Source organism: Schistocerca cancellata, chromosome 8 (assembly GCF_023864275.1).
Source record: "Schistocerca cancellata isolate TAMUIC-IGC-003103 chromosome 8, iqSchCanc2.1, whole genome shotgun sequence".
Classification (NCBI taxonomy): domain Eukaryota; kingdom Metazoa; phylum Arthropoda; class Insecta; order Orthoptera; family Acrididae; genus Schistocerca; species Schistocerca cancellata.
The window spans coordinates 416,543,187-416,567,920 of record NC_064633.1 but is presented as its reverse complement, the minus strand read 5'-3'; the positions used below and the strand labels follow the sequence as shown (position 1 = coordinate 416,567,920).

The 24,734-nt window shown below is 38.3% G+C and overlaps 1 protein-coding gene across 1 annotated transcript in view; it reads left to right on the top strand.

Moving 5' to 3' along the window:
- Positions 1–24,734, top strand: part of LOC126095231 (putative neutral sphingomyelinase) — a 117,039-nt gene that overhangs the window by 45,002 nt on the left and 47,303 nt on the right. The window contains exons 4-5 of the mRNA XM_049909977.1: positions 16,491–16,703; positions 19,412–19,540. Coding sequence (XP_049765934.1) covers positions 16,491–16,703; positions 19,412–19,540 — 342 coding nt within the window. The remainder of the gene's footprint in view (positions 1–16,490; positions 16,704–19,411; positions 19,541–24,734) is intronic.

The following is a 24,734-nucleotide window of genomic DNA, read 5'->3' as shown; positions in this document are numbered from 1 at the left end:
TTGCATTTTATGTCCTAACATCAACAGTTATTTTGCTGTCCAGATAGTGAAACTCAGCTTCTACTTTTAGTGTCCCATTTCTTAATCGAATCCCCGCAGCACCCTCAGATTTAATTTGACTGCATTCCATTACCTTATTTTCTTTTGTTGATGCTCATTTTACAACCTCTTTCTAAGACAGTATCCATTCCATTCAATTGCTTTTCCAGCTTCTCTGCTATCTCTGGCAGAAGTACAATGAGATTGGCAGTCTTCAAAGTTTTTCTTTCTTCTCCCTGAAATTTCATGCCTTTCTCAAATATCTCCTTCATTTCCTTTAGTGCCTGGTCAATGTACAGATTGAATAACATCAGGTATAGGCTACAACTGTGCTTCTCTCCGTACTGAGGCACTGCTTCCCTTTCATGTTCTTCAACTCTTACAATTGTAGTTTGTTTTCTGTATAAGTTATATACAACCTTTCACTGCTTGTATTTTATTTCTGCTACCTTCAGAATTTCAGAGTCAACATTGTGAAAAGGCTTCTCTAAGGCTAACTGTAGATTTTGCCTTTCTTTAACCTATCATGTAAGATAAGTATTAGGGCCTTATATTATATTTGGTATTTTTCAGCCATGAAGTTTTAAATTGATAGTTCAGTAATACTCTCACTGATTAACATGTGCTTTCTTTGGAACTGGAATTATTACATTCTTTGTGAAGTCTAAGGGTATTTTGTCTATCTCATATGTATTTCAGACCAAGTGGAATAGTTTCGTCATGTCTGGCTATCCCAAGGATCAAAATAATTTGAAGGGAATGTTGTGTACTCCAAGAGTTTCATTAAAAATTTGATCTGCCAGTGCTCTGTCACATTCTTCTCTCAGTGTCATATCTTATCATCTCATCTTCATCTATTTCCTCTTTCCTTTCTATAATATTGTTTTCTCTGTACAGCTCCTTTATATGTCCCTTCCACCTTTCAGCTTTACCTTCTGTGTTTAGTTATGGTTTGCCATCTGAGCTCTTGATATTCATAAGTTATTTCTCCTTTTTTCAAATGTCTCTTTAACCATTGCTACAGATTGTGTCTATCTTTCCCCTACTGATACATGCATCCACAGCCTTCTATTTGTCCTCTAGTCATTCCTACTTAGAATTTTTGTTGTTTCTGCCTGTCTAATTTTTTACACATCTGTATTCTCTTTCACCTGCTTCATTTGCTGTGCTTTTACGTCTTCTCCTTTCATTGGTTAATTTCTGTATCTCCTATGATATCAGAGGATTCCTACTAAGCCTTGTCTTTATACCTATTTGTTCACCTGCTGCCTTCACTGTTTCATCTCTCAAAGGTACCCATTCATGTTTTGCTGTATGTATATACATCTCAGTAAATTAGCTTACCACACCAATTTTCATTCTCTGCTTTCATATGGCATCATATTCTGGGGTAACTCATCATTGAGTAAAAGAGTGTTCATTGCACAAAAGCTTGTAATCAGAATTACTGCTGGAGCTCATGCAAGATCATCCTGCAGACACTTATTTGAAGAGCTAAGGATCTTCACTGTAGCCTCACAAAATGAAATTTGTTATTAACAATCCGAACGAATTCAAAAGTAATAGCAGTGTACATGGCTGCATCACCAGGAGAAAGGACGATCTTCACTACTCAAGGTTAACTCTAACTTTGGCTCAGAAGGGGGTAAATTATGCTGCCACAGAAGTCTTTGGTCACTTACGTTAATAGCATCAAAGTCTGACAGATAGCCTTATAGCATTTAAAAGGAAATTAAAAGAATTTATGAATGGCAACTCCTTCTACTCATTAGATGAATTTTTGGATATAGTAAGTGGGTAGTTTCCCCCTCGCCACAAAAAAAGTTAAGTGTCATGTAATATTTTGTGTAATGTAATATCTTGTATAGACACCTTTTATTAACCGGACATGTTCCACATCATTACGAAGTGTCATATTCATGATCTATGGAACAAGTACTAATCTGTTTCAGACCATTGTCACCTAATGCTCCGTGTGATGTCTGCCCCCCCCCCCCCCCCCAAATCTTATTGAATTCCCATCTCATTTGTTTCCATACTCTTTGCAATTTCTTGATTTTTAATCTGCATTTCATAACCAGTAAATTGTGGTCAGAGTCCACCTCTGCCCCTGGAAATGTCTTAAGTGTCATTTCACTCCTGTACAGTTGCCATGGAAATGATGCCAGTACACTATTGTACAAGATGTTTCATACTTTCCCAGCGCCAGGTAAATGGCAAAGGACTGCCGACCTGCTGCTGTGGGAAGCTGGCACTCCTAAGGTCACAGCCGACCGCTGGTGATGGCAGACCAAGGTGATCAGTGAAATAAGGGCTCCAGGGAATTGTTGGTGTTCACATCTGGCAGTATTTAGCATTTTTATTGTAGTCTCCAATGCTTTTGTGTTCTCTCATGTGAAATTATACTTTTTGTTATTTGTTTTTGTTATAATGGACATTGAAACATTTTAGAAACTAACATTATTTAAAGCAAAAGGAAGCAAACCAGACTCAGGTGAACTTGAACCTACTGGTGTCTGGAAGCAAACCCAGACTGAACTATGTCATTTTTCAATGGGACGTTTCAATCCGTAGACAGTTTTGATGACATTGAGGTAGTGAAATTCCAGCTGAGAGTGTTACCGTTCATTTCTGAAATTTAAAAAACTCAAAGAAGTGAGTAAATGCAACTGTGGCTGCATTTCCTAGCACATCCTACAGTCCCACTGTCAAGACTGCACAGAGATATTTTACACATCCCCTGCTGTCTCAAACCAATCTGAAATCTCATGGGATGTTCCATGGTGACTCAAGTTACACTTTGAAGTCAGTGTTGTATTATGTTGACTTTTATCAATCTATAAAACCATATTTTCATTTGTAAATCATCATTATATATTGTGTTATCCAGGCAAAGATCTTTAATTGATATTTAAGCAGGGAAGAGTATTAAAATTAAAGAACAAGAATGCAATTTATATTGTGAGTCATGTTAGAAATTTGGGACATCCTATTCCTAATGTACATTTTAGGCCAAAAGTGCTCCTCAAACTGCTAGGAGTATGGATCTGGTTTTTATCACAGAAAATGCATGTTAGGTTGGCATTTAAATGACACTGTTAGAGATTTCTGAAAATATTTATACCATGTAAAATATTGTAATATATTGAAAAAAAGCACGACTCAATGTTACGTGACTCCTGTTACGTGCTACTTATTGTTGTAAAAACTGTTTCCTGCAAACAGAGAAATGAAGATATTATGTTATGTACCAAATAAGATAAACTTAACATTAACATTTCACTTTTTAAACATCTTGAAAAATTACTAGAGCATGACATCTGGAAAAACAAACTGTAAATTCAGTTAAAAGTCAGAGAACTGAAAATATCCTCTTGTGTTGATAACATCAAGCGGATTAATTTTCTTTATAATTTTGTACTGTGTGTACAGAATTTCATCACATTTTCCAGGCCATTTCCAATAGTGACCAGTACACACCATCGTGCTGATTGAGTAAGAATTTACAAAAATTGTGCTTACTTATCCAACATTGAATTTACTGTCATATGCTACTTTTTACCTGTGTCCAGTTTTCACACTTTCTTTAGTTTCTTCAGTACGATGATCTGAAGCAGGGAAATTCTTTGGAGACGCAGATATGTTTGTAGTGCTGCTTTCTTGTAGTGAAAGCAGTGAGTGCTTTTTATGTTTGGTACTGATGATGCTGAAGAAAATATTTGAGCCAGGTTAAGTTTCACATTGATTCCTTGAATTTCATCAGTAGGCATGTGAAAAACCTGCATAGTTGTGGCACTTGCACTGCCTGAGCTGAAGTTTGTGCATCATCTACAAGTTACAATAGATTTCCACATTGTGGAATGAATGAAATTGAGGTACAGTAGCAGTAATATACTTGTTTTTAAACTGTGAAGCAGGTCCATCTGACCAGATTGAAATTATCTTCACATTTTCAGGTATAATTGACAGCACCTTGCTAATGTACACAGTCACAGTATCCTAGGAATTGGCTAAGTTGTCTGAAACAAAATTTGGGTGGTGAGAAAGTGAATGCTACAGTGACAATACTAACTTGTGATTGTGTCCAGTGTGCACTTTGCACCTCATCTTGATAAAACACAGGTGTCTTTCTCAGAAAAATCAATATGCAGCAATGCAAACTCCTTAGAATGTTGGCTCAGAACCATTTCCTTTTGCTGATAATAAGATGCACAATGAGCTCTCTTTGTATTACAGTGAAGAAAAAACTGAGGAAGTATGGAAACTAAGCATTTCACTATATCAGCTGTGGAGCCTTGTTCTTGGACTTCAATAATTTTAGAGCAGTTTTCTTCCATCTTCCAAACATACCATGATAAATTCACAATTTCCAGCTTGTCAATTTTATAGGCTTTTTTAAAACTTCTATCACTTAGACATGTGCTATACGCATTGCACAAACAAAGCTCACTGCGTGGCTGGCATATGAGGGTTGGTACAAATGTGTTGCAGTAAGCTGGAATATTATCACATTTCTTATCAAGACGGCTAATAGCATTTATGAAATTGTCATATTATTTACACAAACATGTTATGAGGTAGTTTGCTGCTTAATTGAACGTGTCGTGGCCATACTTCTGCAAACTTAGATAGGTTTCCCAGTCTGAACTTCGGGGTGTCAGTGTTTGAATGCCTCTTATGTTTCTATAATGGACATGACTAAGTGACGAATATGAACTGTCTTTATCTCATTATTTTCTGTAATTACTATTGTATCCCTCCTGCCTGGATTGGTGACTTTTGGACTGCTGCCATGATTGGGTTTTTCAAATTTTCCACATAATGAGTTTCCACACAAGTCCCTGAATAACTTACAAACAACTGCGGGTTTACGTCATGGTGAAGACGGCAAGAAACAGTTGGCTCGAGCCATGGGTTTACCCAGTGCCCTGTGTGACTTTTACGGTGACAAGCCAGCTTTACTTTGTTGCTGATCTTCCACCTTACATTGCCTATGTTTTCAAGTTCTCTCACTAATTTTAGCTCTTCTTTCTTCTAATAACAGTTGATGCATATGTTGACTCAATTGTAGGAACTTTTGTTTCTGCTTCTGCAGGCTTTTTCTAGCTTCTTCCAGATGATTCTTAAATTCTTCATATTTTCCTTCACTCTTTAACTTTCTTTTTTTTTGTGCCGCTGTTAAGGGCATTCTCTTCTTTAATATATATAACTGTGACTCAGATTATGTGACTCACACTAAACATTTAATTTTGTTTTTACAATTTTGGTTGAAATTGAGAAATTTTTGGTAATGATGTCAGTTACATATTCGCACAAAGAAGTAAATTACTGAACAAGGTAAAGTTATCTCTAATATCTCTTTTGGTATAAAAACTTAATTACATGAAAGTGACTCATGTTACATGAAAGTTGATGCTGTTGTATTATATTATTTACCCTGACCTATAATTTACCTACTTCAGTTTACACTCTTTATGCAATACATTAAGGTATGTAACTGTAATATAAATAATTATATACTAATTCTTGCCCGCCAGTTAGTTGAAATGAAGGTCCAAAATCTCCGACAATTCACTCTCTCATCACACAAAAAACATAAAGTCTTATAAAAATGGCTACAAATAATGGAAGAAAAGCAATAATGGGCCACAAACCATTGTTGACACACAGTAAAAAGTCCAGCATTTTCAAACAACATATAAAAAGAACCAAATTTTAAACTTTTAAAAATCATTAAGTGTGGCCTACTTTACATGGAATATCCCTCATCACTTAATTAATTCAATTACTACATTAAATATTTAATTTTTTTCATAAAATTAATATTCATTAAGATTTTTGTCTATTTATTTATTTACATAGTTTATGCCCACATCGGAGCACTAAAATCAAACATAATACAACATAGTCTGCAATGATTAAGCTTAGATCTTAGCAAGTTCTTTGTTTTCCAAAATTTCTGGTTGCTCGTTCTTCTGCAGATATGACATACTTCTTCCGTTCTGATGGTTTGAATGTCATCCGTGAGTATTTGTTCTTCAGAGGTAGTTCTTCTTCTCTGTGTTGAATTTGGTGCGTGGTGTTGTTTGATTCATCCAGATCACTTTGTACTTCTTTTAGGTTTTACTGTTCCAGAAGTAGTCAAAAAGTTGCTTCAGGATTCTAGTATTTGGTAGATGAGATATGTGGCCAAAAAATGCAATCCTTTTTTTCCGCATTGTATCAATACTGGATTCACTTTCTTAATATACTACTGAATTGGGAAAAAAGTCTCCACTGCCCATTAACTTGATGTTTTTTACTGATAATTGTTTGGAGTATTCTTCTGTCAACTTCCTGCCATTTGTCAGTTGTTGCTTGAGTATTTAGTTTGAATAGTGTTTCATTTGCATATGTTGCTTCCGGTTTAACAACAGAGGAGTAATGTCTAAATTTAGCATTTATTGAGAGAGATCGTTTTTTCTAGGTTGGCCATGTGGTTCTCTGTGCTCACTGTAGTTTTAATGTTCTATTCTGTATTAATGCTCTTTCATTAGCATTCTAGGTAATAATCTCACAAAAATATTTAAACTTTTTTACTACTTTAATTTTTTGATCATTATGGAGTATGATATGGGATGTGTCAACTGGGAAGCTGGGCATTATTTCTGTTGTCTCAGACGAAATGTGCAGTCCAACTTTTGCCGCTAATTGTTCTAGTTATTCTATCAAAATCTTTGCTTCATCAGTATCGTTTGCTAACAGCGCCAAATCATCTGCAAATGCAAGGCAATTAAGTCGAATCTTTCTTCCAATTGTAACAGATGGTGGGCATGTCTTGTTCCGTTCACGCATGATTTTCTCCTGGACACAATTGAACCATAATGGAGACAATCCATCACCTTGTCGAAGGCCAGTATGAATCTCAAAACATTCAGAGAATTCAATTCTGAACCTTACTCTAGCTTTGGTATTTCGAAGGATGACTGCAACGAGGTTGACAAGTTTCTGATGTAAACCAAATTCTTTAAGAATTGACACTAGAGATTCATAATGGATACTATCGTAGGCTTTTTTAAAATCGACAAAGATTATCACTAGCTTCTTGTTCCTGACCCTTTGATGTTTCATTATCTATTTGAGACTAATAATTTGTTCAGGACAGCTTCGTCCTGCACGAAGCCTCCTTGATATTCGCCTAGTTCACCATCAAGCTGCTCATGAATTCTGAAATACAGAACCTTGGAAACAATTTTGTAAGTAATATCCAGCAGGGATATACCCCTATAATTTTTGGATCCGATCTATCTCCCTTTTTGTGTAGTGGATGGATTATTGCAACATTCCATTCCTCTGGTAACTTCTCAGTATTCCAAATGTCAGTAAGGTGTTTGTGTAAGTTCCAAATAGTTTGTACATTTGCATATTTCCAAAGTTCTGCCACCAGTTGGTTATCACCTGCTGCTTTATAACTCTGAAGTGAGTTAATCACTGCTTGTACTTCATCTGGATATGGTGGTACAACTCTTTCTAAAAGCATTTTGTTTCTTGGATAGAGGTCAAATTCCAAATGATGTTCAGGTTGCAGGCTTTCAAATAAGAATGAAATGATGTGGTGGTGGCCCTCAACTATGTACCCACTGGCTCAAAGTTGAAATATTAAAAGTTGTGACTGGTTTTGTTGTCTTGGGGCTGGGATACGTAGTTGCCACATTACAAGCCAAATACTGGCGAGTCTACAGTATGCAATATGAATATACACATGAATCAAATGGTCAAAGGTTCCTATCACTTGGCAATTGTGAATTTTGAACGTGATATAGACATTTATAAATGAAAAACTGCAATTAAATAAATTCTGCAGGTACTATTTTAATGACTTTAAATGATGAGTACGGTAGCAGAAGTACCTTTAAGAATTCCTTTTATTACTGTAAAACACTTATTGGTGTTGATGGTCCAGCAATTAAATAAAATATAAGTTGAATAACAGGGAAACAATAGATTACTACGTCACGTAATTAGTTATGAACAACAACATAGCTCGTGAGATATTCTCTTCTAAACACATACAACGTCTTCACTGCAGAAGCCACGGAAATCTCACAAGTGCACAGGTCGGCACTATGAAATATTTCTATCTCCCGTGACCACACGCAAACTGCTCCACTCTCCAAGTCTTTCCTGCGACCGTGCGTCCATCGCGCCTTACTGTCCAGGACTCTCCCATGTCCTCTCCCATACTGTTCTCCCACTTCATTCAGTCTCCCCATTCACGAGTGCTGTGATTGGCTAGAGCGCTCCCACCGTGTCTTCAAGCCAACACACACTCACAAACATAGTGAAACACATTTGAAATAATGGATTTACATTTAAATAACTTGAAATTAAATAAATATTCCTACGGCTGCACCATAAACATACTCTAACACACATTATTAAATACATAAACAAATTAAATAAACATATATCACAGGAATAGAGCAGAAGTAAGTCAGTAGCCTAAGGTCTCCGTGCTTTCAAAACACAGTAAATATTTGACCAATTTCTTCATGAATAGTATATATCGGATATAAGCAAAGACATAGATGAATAAATATATTTATAAGCATGCTGCTACCATTTTTCATGTCACTGTGGAGTACTTATGGCCTGATGCGATTAATAGTAATCGGCCACTTTGACCTCCAATAACTCACATACTATCCAAGTTTGTTGTTGTTGTTGTGGTCTTCAGTTCTGAGACTGGTTTGATGCAGCTCTCCATGCTACTCTATCCTGTGCAAGCTTCTTCATCTCCCAGTACCTACTGCAACCTACATCCTTCTGAATCTGCTTAGTGTATTCATCTCTTGGTCTCCCCCTATGATTTTGACCCTCCATGCTGCCCTCCAATACTAAATTGGTGATCCCTTGATGCCTCAGAACATGTCCTACCAACCGATCCCTTCTTCTGGTCAAGTTGTGCCACAAACTTCTCTTCTCCCCAATCCTATTCAATACTTCCTCATTAGTTATGTGATCTACCTATCTAATCTTCAGCATTCTTCTGTAGCACCACATTTCGAAAGCTTCTATTCTCTTCTTGTCCAAACTATTTACCGTCCATGTTTCACTTCCATACATGGCTACACTCCATACCAATACTTTCAGAAATGACTTCCTGACACTTAAATCTATACTCGATGTTAATAAATTTCTCTTCTTCAGAAACGCTTTCCTTGCCATTGCCAGTCTACATTTTATATCCTCTCTACTTCGACCATCATCAGTTATTTTGCTCCCCAAATAGCAAAACTCCTTTACTACTTTAAGTGTCTCATTTCCTAATCTAATACCATCAACATCACCCGACTTAATTTGACTACATTCCATTATCCTCGTTTTGCTTTTGTTGATGTTCATCTTATATCCTCCCTTCAAGACACCATTCATTCCGTTCAACTGCTCTTCCAAGTCCTTTGCTGCCTCTGACAGAATTACAATGTCATCGGCGAACCTCAAGTTTTTATTTGTTCTCCATGGATTTTAAAACCTACTCCAAATTTTTCTTTTGTTTCCTTTACATCTTGCTCAATATACAGATTGAATAACATCGGGGAGAGGCTAAAACCCTGTCTTACTCCCTTCCCAACCACTGCTTCCCTTTCATGTCCCTCGACTCTTATAACTGCCATCTGGTTTCTGTACAAATTGTAAATAGCCTTTCGCTCCCTGTATTTTACCCCTGCCACCTTTAGAATTTGAAAGAGAGTATTCCAGTCAACATTGTCAAAAGCTTTCTCTAAGTCTACAAATGCTAGAAACGTAGGTTTGCCTTTCCTTAATCTTTCTTCTAAGATAAGTCGTAAGGTCAGTATTGCCTCACGTGTTCCAGTATTTCTACGGAATCCAAACTGATCTTCCCCGAGGTCGGCTTCTACTAGTTTTTCCATTCGTCTGTAAAGAATTCGTGTTAGTATTTTGCAGCTGTGGCTTATTAAACTGATTGTTCGGTAATTTTCACATCTGTCAACACCTGCTTTCTTTGGGATTGGAATTATTATATTCTTCTTGAAGTCTGAGGGTATTTCGCCTGTTTCATACATCTTGCTCACCAGATGGTAGAGTTTTGTCAGGACTGGCTCTCCCAAGGCTGTCAGTAGTTCCAATGGAATGTTGTCTACTCCGGGGGCCTTGTTTCGACTCAGGTCTTTCAGTGCTCTGTCAAACTCTTCACGCAGTGTCGTATCTCCGATTTCATCTTCATCTACATCCTCTTCCATTTCCATAATATTGTCCTCAAGTACATCGTCCTTGTATAGACCCTCTATATACTCCTTCCACCTTTCTGCTTTCCCTTCTTTGCTTAGAACTGGGTGTCCATCTGAGCTCTTGATGTTCATACAAGTGGTTCTCTTATCTCCAAAGGTCTCTTTAATTTTCCTGTAGGCAGCATCTATCTTACCCCTAGTGAGATAAGCCTCTACATCCTTACATTTGTCCTCTAGCCATCCCTGCTTAGCCATTTTGCACTTCCTGTCGATCTCATTTTTGAGACGTTTGTATTCCTTTTTGCCTGCTTCATTTACTGCATTTTTATATTTTCTCCTTTCATCAATTAAATTCAATATTTCTTCTGTTACCCAAGGATTTCTACTAGCCGTCGTCTTTTTACCTACTTGTTCCTCTGCTGCCTTCACTACTTCATCCTTCAGAGCTACCCATTCTTCTTCTACTGTATGTCTTTCCCCCATTCCTGTCAATTGTTCCCTTATGCTCTCCCTGAAACTCTGTACAATTTCTGGTTCTTTCAGTTTATCCAGGTCCCATCTCGTTAAATTCGCACCTTTTTGCAGTTTCTTCAGTTTTAATCTACAGGTCATAACCAATAGATTGTGGTCAGAGTCCACATCTGCCCCTGGAAATGTCTTACAATTTAAAACCTGGTTCCTAAGTCTCTGTCTTACCATTATATAATCTATCTGATACCTTTTATATCTCCAGGGTTCTTCCATGTATACAACCTTCTATCATGACTCTTAAACCAAGTGTTAGCTATGATTAAGTTGTGCTCTGTGCAAAATTCTACCAGGCGGCTTCCTCTTTCATTTCTTAGTCCCAATCCATATTCACCCACTACGTTTCCTTCTCTCCCTTTTCCTACACTCGAATTCCAGTCACCCATGACTATTAAATTTTCATCTCCCTTCACAATCTGAATAATTTCTTTTATCTCATCATACATTTCTTCAATTTCTTCGTCATCTGCAGAGCTAGTTGGCATATAAACTTGTACTGCTGTAGTAGGTGTGTGCTTCGTGTCTATCTTGGCCACAATAATGCGTTCACTAAGCTGTTTGTAGTAGCTTACCCGCATTCCTATTTTCCTATTCATTATTAAACCTACTCCTGCATTACCCCTATTTGACTTTGTATTTATAACCCTGTAGTCACCTGACCAGAAGTCTTGTTCCTCCTGCCACCGAACTTCACTAATTCCCACTATATCTAACTTTAACCTATCCATTTCCCTTTTGAAATTTTCTAACCTACCTGCCCGATTAAGGGATCTGACATTCCACGCTCTGATCCATAGAACGCCAGTTTTCTTTCTCCTGATAATGACATCCTCTTGAGTAGTCCCCGCCCGGAGATCCGAATGGGGGACTATTTTACCTCCGGAATATTTTACCCAAGAGGACGCCATCATCATTTAATCATACAGTAAAGCTGCATGCCCTCGGGAAAAATTACGGCCGTAGTTTGCCCTTGCTTTCAGCTGGTCGCAGTACCAGCACATCAAGGCCGTTTTGGTTATTGTTACAAGGCCAGATCAGTCAATCATCCAGACTGTTGCCCTTGCAACTACTGAAAAGGCTGCTGCCCCTCTTCAGGAACCACACGTTTGTCTGGCCTCTCAACAGATACCTCTCCGTTATGGTTGTACCTACGGTACGGCTATCTGTATCACTGAGGCACGCAAGCCTCCCCACCAACGGCAAGGTCCATGGATCATGGTGGGGCTATCCAAGTTACATGCCTGTAATTCATACCAATTTAGTTTTACACTAATAGCTTTCTAAAGACACATTGATCGACAAAATCGGATGAACCGTTTAGATTTCGGAAATTTGTTGCTGGGTGTTACTTGTATAATTTACTGTCAGATACTAAACTTTGAACTAATAAAGATATTGAAAATCTGATTACATCATCAGAATCGTCATGCAAATACTGGTAATGTACATGTTTATTTTTAAGGTATCATGATTCCTATGGCTATTATTAATTTCTACATGAGCTATGTAATGTCTGCCATTATGATTTCACAAAGTCCGCCATCTTTGGGACTCTGCGGCATACAAATCTCCTTCATCAACACAAAGCCCATTCCACGACACAGCGTTAACATGAAATTCCCTGGAATTCTCAGCCACGTGGTCGGCCTGGACTACTCGTTGGGGCTACCCCTCTTGCTCCGGCTAAGGTACGGCACCACGCGGTCACTGACTAGCCCCGGCTTGCCAAGTGGCCCGTGCGGCCATGCCAACTCTGAACTTGGAATACTTCCAGGGCGCCACAACTCGCCTGGTACTTGACAAGGTTCCACACTATTTAGTAACTGTTTGAAATATTTAGCCAATATCATTGAAGTATCGTAATTGTTATGTGCTATCTTTCTGTTTGTATCCTTCATCACAAGAGTAGGTGGAGTGTATTTCGACTGGTACTGTTTGAATGTCTGATAGTAATCTCTTGTCTTGTGGCAATTGAAAGCATCCTCGATAGATTTTAGCAAATTCTTATGAAATTGCCTTTTGTCCCTTTTAATTTCTTTGTTGAAACGCTACATTACATTCCTCATTCCACCAAGCATGTATCTTGCGTTTCCGTGGAGGAGGTACTTCTTCAGCCAAGACTTTTAATTGATTGACAGTGGCTTCTAGATTGTCACTTAAAGGTATTCTTGATCTCTCATAATATATCTGATTATTAATAATATCTAACTTTTGAGGTTTTCTATTAGGTGTTAGTTTGATTTTAATTTTCATCATGTAGTGGTCTGAATCAACATCGACGCCACGCAGCACTTTAACATTATATATTTCCTTACGGAATTTCTGATCCATGATCACATGATCTATCTGGAACTTTCCTAGCTTGACGTTAGGGCATTTCCATGTCATTAACTTATGTAATCGTCTCTTAAACCTTGTTGTCTTCAAAACCAATCCGTTTGTAGTACAAAATTCAATTAACCGTCCCCTGTTCTTGTTTGTAAGTTTATGCGCTGGCCATCGCCCCACTGCACCTCGGAATTTCTTCTCTTGTACAATCTTCACATTACAGTCTCCAAGCAGAATTTTAATGTTAGTATCCGGTATGGTCCTTACTAGTTGATAAAGTTCATCCCAGAATTTTTCCGTTCCATCCATGTCAGTTCTATTTTTAACGTTAGTTGGAGCATGAATATTTATCAGTGTGTATCTCTTGTTTTCCACCTTAATTGTTAACAATGCCATTCTTGAGGGATTGGATGAAAAATCCTCAATGGAATCCAATATTCTATTATGTACTAAGAAACCTACGCCAAATTGGGGAACACTTTCTATTACCCTTTCTCCTGGTTGTCCCTTATAAAGTTGATATCCTCCTGATTCGATTGGGTCCTAGTCAGTATTGCATAACTCTTGAAGCGTTGTGATAACTATGTTCTGTTGATCTAAGACATTTATTAAATGTTTCACTTTACCAACTTTCCTTAAAGAATTAATATCTACTGTGGCAAAATACGAAAATCTTTGTGGTTTGTTAAATTTAGCCCCTTCTTATGTGGAATATGTTGCATGTTTGTTTGTTCATTCAGTGCATCACTAGGTGCTCCGACTCATCTTTGTCCCTTGTGTGTCACCCCACCGTATCTGAATGGTATCTTCGCATGCATAATCTAGTCGTGACTGTCCAAACCGGTGGATTCTTTCAATAGAAGACTCCTCATATTTGTTTGATTGTCTGATCAATGATCAAGTGTCTGACCAAGGTCAGGGTTTACAATTCCAGATGTGATCTGGAAAGGTGATGGGTGAATTATGGATGGTAAAAAATGAGATTGATGGGATGTGTGTTTGGTCCGTGGGAGCTATTTTATTTCGCTCAAGTCCGCCAGCAAGCTGGTGAGGACCCCCCCCACCCCCCACCCCATCCGCCACCTGGGACGTGCCACGTAGGAGTACACCTCTCCTCCTATTACAACACCATAACAGGTCCCTACCCCACCGTTTACATGGCACCTGTGTTGATGTGAATGGTGTCTACTCAGCAGCGATGCATCTGGTGCCATTTTTGTCTATTGCAATATTATACTTTAACATATATGTCTTTGGGTCTTAAATAACTTCCAAATAATACTGTATACTATATGAAAGTCCTTGGAAACAGGAATAGAAATTACAATAAAATTCAAAATGATTCATTTTCCTTTATTGTCACTGCCAACATTTGTATAGTTTTATACATTCTTTGAACAATAAGTTACGGCTTTGGAATGAAACCTTTATTCTTATATGCAGATCATCAAAAGTTTACATACTCAGCCTTAAATAACAGAAAAATTTATAACTGTCGTCTCTCTAATTCTAAGAAAGTGTAAAGATCCCCAGTGTTGTATCTTCTCATGTTGATAGAGTGAAACCTCACCTCCTATTTCTTCTGTTCTTCGGGCTATTATAAAGATCACCCCATGCTGGTAATTTATTGTGAGCCATATGTTTAGTTCTAAGTCAAACTTTAGGAATGTCGGACGTATTGCTTTCGCAATGGACTGTCTGGTACTGTCAGCACAACCTACCGCACTGTTTACATGGCACCTGTGTTGATGTGAATAGTGTCTACCCAGCAGCGATGCATCTGGTGCCATTAACATGACAGCCAGACAAGTGTGAAACCAGCCTTATGCTTTAAAATCTGGTATTGAAATCATGGCTGTGCCATTATATAATCACTCTGAAACCTTCAGTGTCTCCAGGTCTCTTCCACAATACAGCCTTCTTATGTGATTCTTAAACTGTGCATTAGAAATGATTAAATTATGCTCTATGCAAAGATCTACTAGGCAGATTCCTCTTTCATCGCTTTCTCCCAGTTCGTATTCTCCTGCTATTTTTCCTTCACTACCTGTTCTTGATATTGAATTCCAGTATCCAGTCACAATTAAATTTTCATCTCCCTTGACTGTTTGAATTATTTCTCTTGTTTTAGTATACATTATTTCATTCTCCTCATAATGCATGGAGCTAGTTGACATATAAACTTGTACTACTGTAGTGGATTATGTTGGCTTTGTGTCTGTCTTGGCTATGATAATGCTGTTCACCATAATTTATTTGCATTCCTATTTTCTTATTAATTATTAGACCTACTCCTGGATTACGCCTATTTCATTTCATATTTATAACCCCTATACTCATTTGACCAGAAGTCCCGTTTTTCCCGCCACTGCCCTTCACTAATTCCCACTGTGTACACTTCAACCTACCCATTTCAGTTTCACTTTTTAAATTCTGTAATAACCTCCCTCCCTATCCAAGCAAGACGTCTAACACTCCGTAGTCCAACCCATAAAATGCAAGTGGTTTTTTTTTTACAATGTCCTCCTGAATAATCTGCGTCCACAGATCCAAATGTGGTACAAGTTTACTCTCAGAATAGTTTATCCAAGAGGATGCCATCACTATTGAACAATATAGAAGAGCCTCAGGAAAAATTTGGTTGTAGTTTCGTCTTGCTTTGAACATGTTTGGCTTCTTCACAGATACCACTCCATTGTGTTTTCACCAACAGTATATGTATCACTGAGGCACTCAAGCCAATCCCCAATTTGGCAAAGTCCATGGATCATGGATCATTGATGCAGGGGGGGGGGGGGGGGGGGGGGATGTTGCATATGACACTCATTGAAATGTTCCAGTAATTTCTACAGTGCCACCCAGGTCTAATTCCGAGACCTTTTCAGGAAACAAATTGAGTGCTTCGTAAATGCTGTTATCAGTATCATTTTATTAGAAAGATAGAAATAAAATCAAAGATACTTGGATTGTAATATTAACATGGCTCTGACAGAATATGGATTGTATCACATCCCAACTGTGGGATTTGACTCCAGACAGGTTGCATCTTTATGCATCGTATTGTGTGAAGAGGACATAAAAGTGACTTTAAATTCTGACCTCATTGTTTTTGCTTTGAGGAAGAAATAATGTAAAACAAATTAATTAGAAATTTTATATGTTTTTACAACTGATGTTTTCTGGTTGTCAGTTGAGTATTTGTAAATGGTGTCTTGAAAGCCAATGGTTCATAATATCTTCTCTCTAATCAATTACAGATTCCCAAATACTGTCTGTCACATGATAAACCATGCAATAGAAGCACAAAACTACTAATTTGTAAGTATAAGCTCTTGAGAAATAATGAACTTTATTTTTTTCTAGCTGCATGCGGAGTACAATCCATCAAATGATGAGTACTTGGCACACCGTGTACTTCAAGCACTGGATGCAGCACAGTTTGTACGGCTAACAGCAGCAGGCTCAGATGTGGCTATCTTGGGTGGTGACCTTAATGCACTGCCTGGTGACCTTGCCCAAAGAATTATTTGCTTATATGCAGAATTAGAAGACAGTTGCTGTGTGGCTCATCCAACGGTAAGTACCTTATGAGAGTTTGGTGAATACTTCTATAATTTCATATGAAAATGTCTGAAAAGGGGAACTTATGGACTGTCCCTCATCTGTTTTCTTCGTACTAATAGGCACTGAAGCTCACCCTCAGAAATAAATTTTCTAAAGCAATTTGACTCAATTCTTAAAAAAGAAATATTATTAACATAATCTTTGGTAACTGAGTGCATAATGTAAAAAATCTATTAATTGTATGTTTGCTAGTTAAGATCTTGCAAGTTGCATTTGTGTTTAACTCCCATATTATTACTGACTAATATTAAAATATAATTTTTAATACAAGTAATATCTTTTCAATTACTAGTCGTACGAAAATAAATTAAAATTTAATGCAGACATGTGAAATGTGTTATTGTTAAATGAAAAGAAAGTCGGTTGTAAGAAATACCCACATGATGCCTCTTTCATCGCATGCAATTGCTGATGCACACGAATAAAAGTACATGCATAAAAATTAGTAGGAAGAATGCACATAAGCATGTGTGTTCTTGGGCCCATGTGTTGCCTTATTGTTCAAGCAATCTGCTATGCATCCATTTCTTTGTTAAGCAATTTGTGTTACATTTGTGGTGACAAAAGGTGAAAGAAAAAGAGAGCACGGGATGACTGTCGGTAAAACAGTATCTAAATAACAGAGGTGCATGGAATACAATGTGACAGTGACATCTTGTATGCAGATTTCAGAAGAAAGTCACAGTGAGATTCAAGATTTTGTGCTAAGGAAATTGCAATGATAAGGCAATAACTTTTAACGCACTGGCAACCGGATACCAGTTTGAGCTATTTTCATCTCAAATCAAAGCATTTCAGTGATTATTCCTGAAACTAAGAAATACTTTTAGTAATTCTGTGAAGGTTAATTGGCTTTCAACACATTGTTTGTATTTTATTGTATAAAATGTTGTTTAAACAACTTCAGTCAAAAGTGATTGTATGTAGATTAGTATCCTTGTACTCAACAAGTTTGGTAATGTCATAGACCCCAGAATATACAAGAATGAAGATTGCGTTTTTCAATTTCTTATTGTTTACTTCATCACTGTCCTTCATTTCAATTTCTGCTAATTTGTTGAGGAGCTTCATCTGGCTCACATTTTCTTTTCTTCTCCTCAGTTGTTGTGCTACTAAGTTGCGATAACATTAATATTTGTCCACAGATTTCATATGCTGTTTTCATAAATTTATAACTTGCTTTTTCTCTGTTTTCCCGCGTGAAAAAATGCTCATTTTTTAGAAAGATGTAAACAGTGCCTTTTTATGTAATACTTTATGTTTGGGACATCACACCCCAATTTTTTATTCCAGTAATCTTTAGAAGTGGCAATCCGTATGACTTCTCTATGCCTATAATCATCTACATAACTTCAGCATGCTTCCGTTGGGGTCAACAGACATTATTGCACATAATTACCTCAAAGCATAACCTCAACACCTTACAAGATGAAGCACATAAAGGCCTCAACTGCCTGTCATCTGCTGAACAAGAGAGGTATCCACTGATGCCGGGAAGCAATGAGCTGTTATGCATGGCCTCCATTTTGAGGAAATTACACATGCACAAATGTGCATACATAGGTGCACTGTTGGAAATTTAAGTGCATGTGGAAAGTTGAACAGAGAAAAGTCTTTGTGTAGATACATCTATACAATTAAATCTCTAAAAATGAAAAATATTTTATTTTTATTTGTCATTTCACATTTTGGCACCAAATGCTAATTTGTCTTGAAGACTGACATGTCCATCCAGATAATAATAAAAATATGTCAATTTTATTTTAAGAATTATGATTCAGTATTTATCAATTAACACCTTTGTTTGTTAATGGAACTTAATAGACTTTTTCGCTATGCATTAGCTATTGAAAACAAAACTACATGAGAGATTTCAAATACTTTGTGGTCGTTAAGATACAGAACTTAAAATTCTATAAGTATGAAGATAATTGAAGAGGGACAGTCCTTAAGATATTATCCTGTGATTTAGTGGTGTTAGCAATACAGTTGTTATATATTTGTTTTTAGAAGAGTTCTTTTTATGTAAATAGCATCGTTTGCTGACTGTCAGTTTTCCCTGAAACCAGAGAAATTGCCATATTTTTAAATGAGTGTTGAAATTGTTAAATTCTGCACTAATATTGTAGGATTCTAGCAGGCACTGTGCCATTATTGGACACCATTTCACATTTAGTCTTTGGTATGAATTAAAGTGCTACTGCAGCAATTTTAGCAATAAGATCCATTTTAGATGTAACAGGTGAGTTATGAACTCGCTGTTTCATACCTCCCTGAAAATATAAGTCCTGAGAATTCAAAGCTAGAGACCTTGCAGACCGTAAAAATAGAGCGTAATTCCAAGCTACAAAGTAGTATAGATATGATGGAGGTAATTTAACACTCTTGTGGCTGGATAGGCAACTCCAAAGATTGGAGGAAGGCAAGGGCATACCACTTGCAAGGGGTCATGTCTAGTAAAGCACAGTGGTGGTCAGAGCAGTCGTCAGCTCATGAAATATTAAAGGTATAAATAATAATGTTAAAGAATCTCTAATAGATTAGCTAATGAACTAAATTCATCTGATTTGTTTTAATGTATAAGAATTTTGTTTTTATATGTAATGTTTTTGCGCAGTGCAAGATTTTCTACTTTCACAGTTTTCTTTCTGTCTGTACAGGAGACCCACAAAAATTTTGGTACAAATGAAACAGCAGCCAACAGCTATACTGGTAAAAAAGTAGCAAGGGAGCAACCTGAGGGTAAAAGAATAGATTACATAATGTTTCGGACGTCATCAAGAGTGAAGGTTTGTATCTTGATATGTGTTGTTTCCAGTTTTCTGTATCTTTCCTCGCATTTGCCCCAATGGACTTTGGAAAACCAAGGTTAAACCTTAATCAGGACAACTGGAAACAGCATGAACCTGCACCCCCCTGCCCCTCTCCCCTGCCCCCCCAAATCTGAGACCAGTGACTTAACAAACGTAGTACCTCATTTGGTTAGACCTAATGTACAATACCTTTATGGTGGTACATATGTGTGACAAGTTAAATAATAATTAATTGAAACCCTCAGCTGCTGACAGGTGTTGTTGATATACCTCGATGGGGACAGCTGAAAATGTGTGCCCCGACCGGAACTTGAACCCGGGATCTCCTGCTTACGTGGCAGATGCTCTATCCATCTGAGCCACCGAGTTCACAGATGAATAGCGCGACTGCAGGGACTTATCCCTTGCACGCTTCTCGTGAGACCCACATTCCCAACTGTCCACAATCTACATACATAATGGACCTAATAGATATTTGCCCATCCACTCACTCGCGCACACTATGGTGACGATTCCCATAAAAGTTCGGGCATTCACACAGATGGTCAATGGCCGAGTAGCCTTTAACTATATACGAAGATAGTAACTGCTCTCAAAAGAACATCTTTGAAATCCTCCATGAATAATTTCACCATAACTGATGCATTTATTGGCTATTGTGGCACTGAAGTCATCCCTGATCAGTTTTAAGTTATCAGAAATCAGCATCCTGGTGAAGAGGGCGACCACATCAGATTTCACCATAAGGTTCTAATAACAAAGATGTAGTTCTTGCAGCCATTGAATGATATGGTGCTTACATTTAATGATGTAGAATCATAAAATGGTAGACCAATAGTGTTTCATAAATTTCGCTTCTCTCTCATCCTCCCAAGGACTCCATCTTGTCAGAGACCCTATCATTGTTGGGTGAAAGGGTTTGCATGTCTCGATGATGCTGAGAACTACGCCTCGAGGTCCCACAACTTAGGGAAGGATGGGCCGTTTCCACCCCCACCCCCCACCCCCATGGAGCTCCACCAGTAGTGATTGAGTATGGATATGGTGGTGCTGGGTTTTTTGAGCTGGTGACTGGCTAGATCTTCCAGACCTTTTCTGCCATAAACAATGAGCATATTTCGAGGACAATCATTAGGAGTGGCGGTGAAAAGTTGTCCATTTCTGAGAATGGGGGCTTTGGCTGCACAGCCTGGGCTGTGAGGGTACGCACCTCCGTATAAAAACTCCTCAGTCATCAGGTATACTACATTGTGATGGGATGAATGATTGTTGAGGTAAAACAGTCTCTAACCGGCAACTCCTGGGGCACCTGCTGTTGAGCATCTTGCCCATTTAGAGAGTATCTACCTTTTGAACTCTGGCCGGATGACATACTTTTCTACAGCTATATGGTCATCTTCAGCCATTGGCTTTTGTTTTTGATCCCCATCTTTTGTAGACTCAGTTCAGTGGGAAGTCCCCACATGTTCGCATTCCAGTGACCACTCTTTGGCGTGTATCCACCTGCTGACTAAGACAGTGATTGACAGGAGACTGCTAAGATGGATGCTTCAAAGGGCAAATTGGTTTGACAGGCCTTCGAACAGCAGGAGTGTTTCCAGGAGATGATGGACCATGTCACCTGTGTCATCCACTGTGCTGCTGCAAATTCCATTCCCCATTCTAGCAACCACCTCAGACAGCTTATTCCTTGGTTCAATGAATGTCGCTTGGCTATCAGAGCCAGCTACACAGCTTTGCAGAAATTCAAACACATCCAACTGTAGAAAATATTCGGTCTGTGAGAGCTCAAGCAAAGTGAGTGATAAAAGAATGGAAAAGGAACTCCTGGAAGGAATTCACGACTTCCATTAATCGCTCCATTTCCGATGCATGAGTTTGGAAATCTACAATGCGGATTTTACACAAGGGTGGTTCATGTCTTAAGGCCTTGTTGAGAAATAGTCTTGTTGGATGCGCCTAAAAAAGTGGCTTAGGTTTTACCTGTATGCTTTTTTTCCATCACTGCATCATCCAGACAAACTCTTGCATTCCAGGTGTTCCATAGGACTGTGGAGAAGAGGCACAGTCTTCTTTTGTAGTTATAAGGTCTATATCCTTCCATATGCCATGTGGGAATTGGAATCATCTCTGTCCACGGCCAGAAACACTGCTCCGGAATTAGATCAAATTCATTATGCTATGCTCCATCACATGTGCCTGGTAACTTAAGAAATCTCCTGTCTTTTTTTAATCAGATCTGATTTGGAGGAGGGAATATTAATTATGTTATGGAAACCAGGCATGGATCATGCCAATCCTAACAATTACTGGAGTGTCGTAGCTCTTACAAGCTGTATGGGTAAGACTCTGGAGTGTATGGTCAACCTCTGCCTCATATGACTCCTCAAATCCTGGGGTCACATGTGCTGTTTTGAGCACAGGTTCAGGTGCTACCATTCCACATTTGACAATTTAGTAGTACTGAAGACGGTGATATGGGAGTCTTTGTGCTGAAACCACTTGGTCGGTGTGTTTTTTAACCTTCAGAAGTATATGACACCACTTGGAGGTGCAACGTCCTTCACCAACTTCATGGATAGGGAATATATGGACATCTGCCACTTCTTATCCAATCCCTGCTTGACTACAGCTGCTTTCAGTATTGCATTGATGATATCTTGGCAGGCTGCTGCGTTCAAGAGAATGGGGTCCCCCAGGGCAGTGTACTCAGCAACACACTGTTTGCAATGACTATCAATGGCCTCTCCTGTGTACTCAAGAGACCCATCTATTGACCTTTGTTTGTGGCTCTTCCTTTGATCTTACAGTGACAACAACACAACTATAGCTCCTCATGAGGAGAATGGAAATCAGGGCCAGTAAAAATAGTTTTAGGTTCTCACCGGACAAGACTAGTTGAATCAGTTGGGTAACTGTGCTTGTCAGACTTTTAATCAGTAAGCGTTCACAACGGACAGCAGTATTTTCAGTTTTAAAGTCAACATGCAAGTTTTGGACCTACTGTTTGATACAAAAGTAACCTGGCTGAAAGTTCCATAAACAAAGAGACATTATGAAATGCCTCTGCAGAAGACATTGGGGGAAGACAGGTACCATGTCCTCTAGTTTAAGGATCAGCAGGTACTTCCTACCTCAAGATGTCAAATGCTGTCCCCACAAGGGCATTCGGATGTCAACTGGAGTCTGTCAGACTGGAATCTGTACACAAAGGCTGGTGAACCACCAATCTGTTTATAGCAGTGTCTCCATTGGCCGATCAACAGGTACTTCCTACCTCAAGATGTCAAATGCTGTCCCCACAAGGGCATTTGGATGTCAACTGGAGCCTGTCAGACCGGAATCCATAAACAAAGGCTGGTGAACCACCAATCTGTATATAGCAGTGTCTCCATTGGCCATGACAGGCTCTGAAAATCTTAGCAGTGCCTCAGTGATTAGATTTAGCATGGCAGCCCACCTCATCTTGGAGTAACTGTTCAGCAAGTCAGCCCCATGTTACCAAGCCAGTCTGTGTCACATATCTGGAGATGTGAGACTCTGAATATGCAGCCAGGGATGGGACAGATTGCTGCCTTGGCATCCTCAGAGGCTGAAAGTGATTTTTAGCTTAATGCAGTAAAAGAAAATTTGTACTCCAGATTATGTTTTTACAAATGTGTTCTCTTCGGTTTTCAATACATGTCACCAGGGGTGTCCATACAATAGTTTGTAGGGTGGAGTCAGATTGGGGGTGGGGGGGTGGGGGGGGGGTGGAGAGGCTAGAGCTGGGCATATGGAGTATTTTTAATATTTTGGAAGGCGAATAGCTACTTATTTTATTATGATGATTGTTTCTCTTTATTTTAATGATTGGCACCTCACTTTGCGTATCACATCTGTGGCACTTTCTACCCTATTTGATGATAACACAAAATGAGGTGTCCATCTTTGAACTTTTTCGATGTCCTCCCTCACTCTTGTCTGACGTGGATCCCACATGGCAACGCAGTACACCAGAAGAGGTCAGACAAGTATAGTGTAAGCAGTTTCTTGAGAAGACCTGTTGCATTTTCTAAGTGTTCTGCCAATAAATTTCAGCCTTTTATTTGCTTTCCCCACAACATTATTGTGTGATTGTTCCAATTTAAGTTATTCATAATTGTAATCCCCAACTATTTAGTTGAATTTAGAGCCTTTATGTTTGTGTGATTTATCATGTAATTCCTTTTCGTATTCATGATGATAACTTCATACTTTTCATTACTTAAGAGTCAAATGCCACTTTTCACACCATACAGATGTCTTGTCTAATTCATTGGTTTTGTTCAACTGATGATTTTACAAAATGGTAAATCACAGCATCATCGACAAAGAATCTAAGATGGCTGCTCAAATTGTCTCCTAAATAGTTTATGTAGATCATGAACAGCATAGGTCCTATAACACTTTCTTGGGGAATGCCAGATATTACATCTGTTTCACTTGATAATCTACCAGGTACTGTAAATGGTGACCTTTCTGACACTAAATCACAAATTCAGCCACACAACTGAGACGATACTCCATAGGCATGCAATTTGATTAGAAGTTGCTGGTGAGGAATGGTGTCAAAAGCCTTTGGAAAATCTAAAAATATGGAATCAATTTGACACCCCCTGTTGATAGCAACTCATTACTTTGTGAGAATAAAGAGTGGTATTTTCTGAGTCCATGTTAGCTATTTGTCAATAAATTATTTTCTTCGAGGTAATTCGTAATGTTTTAACAAAGTATGTATTGCAAAATCGTACTGCAAATTGATGTTAGTGGTATGGGTCTTTAATTCAGCAGATCACTTGTATTTCTTGTTTTGGGTGTTGATATGACTTGTGCAGTTTCCAGTCTTTAGGTACGGATCTTGTGACAAGCTAGTGGTTGTATATGATGGAGTTTATGGAGCTATTATATATTTATATGGAGCTATTGTTTCAGTGTACTCTGAAAGGAACCTGACTGGTATACAATCTGGACCAGAAGCCTTGCCTTTATTAAGTGATGTAAGCTGCTTCACTTACCTGAGGATATCTATTCTTAAGTGACTGTAGTTGGTAGTTGTTCTTGTTTCGAGTTCTGGAATATTTACTTTGTCTTTTTTGCTGAAGGAATTTTGGAAAACCTTGCTTAATTCTGCTTTAGTGACACTGTCATC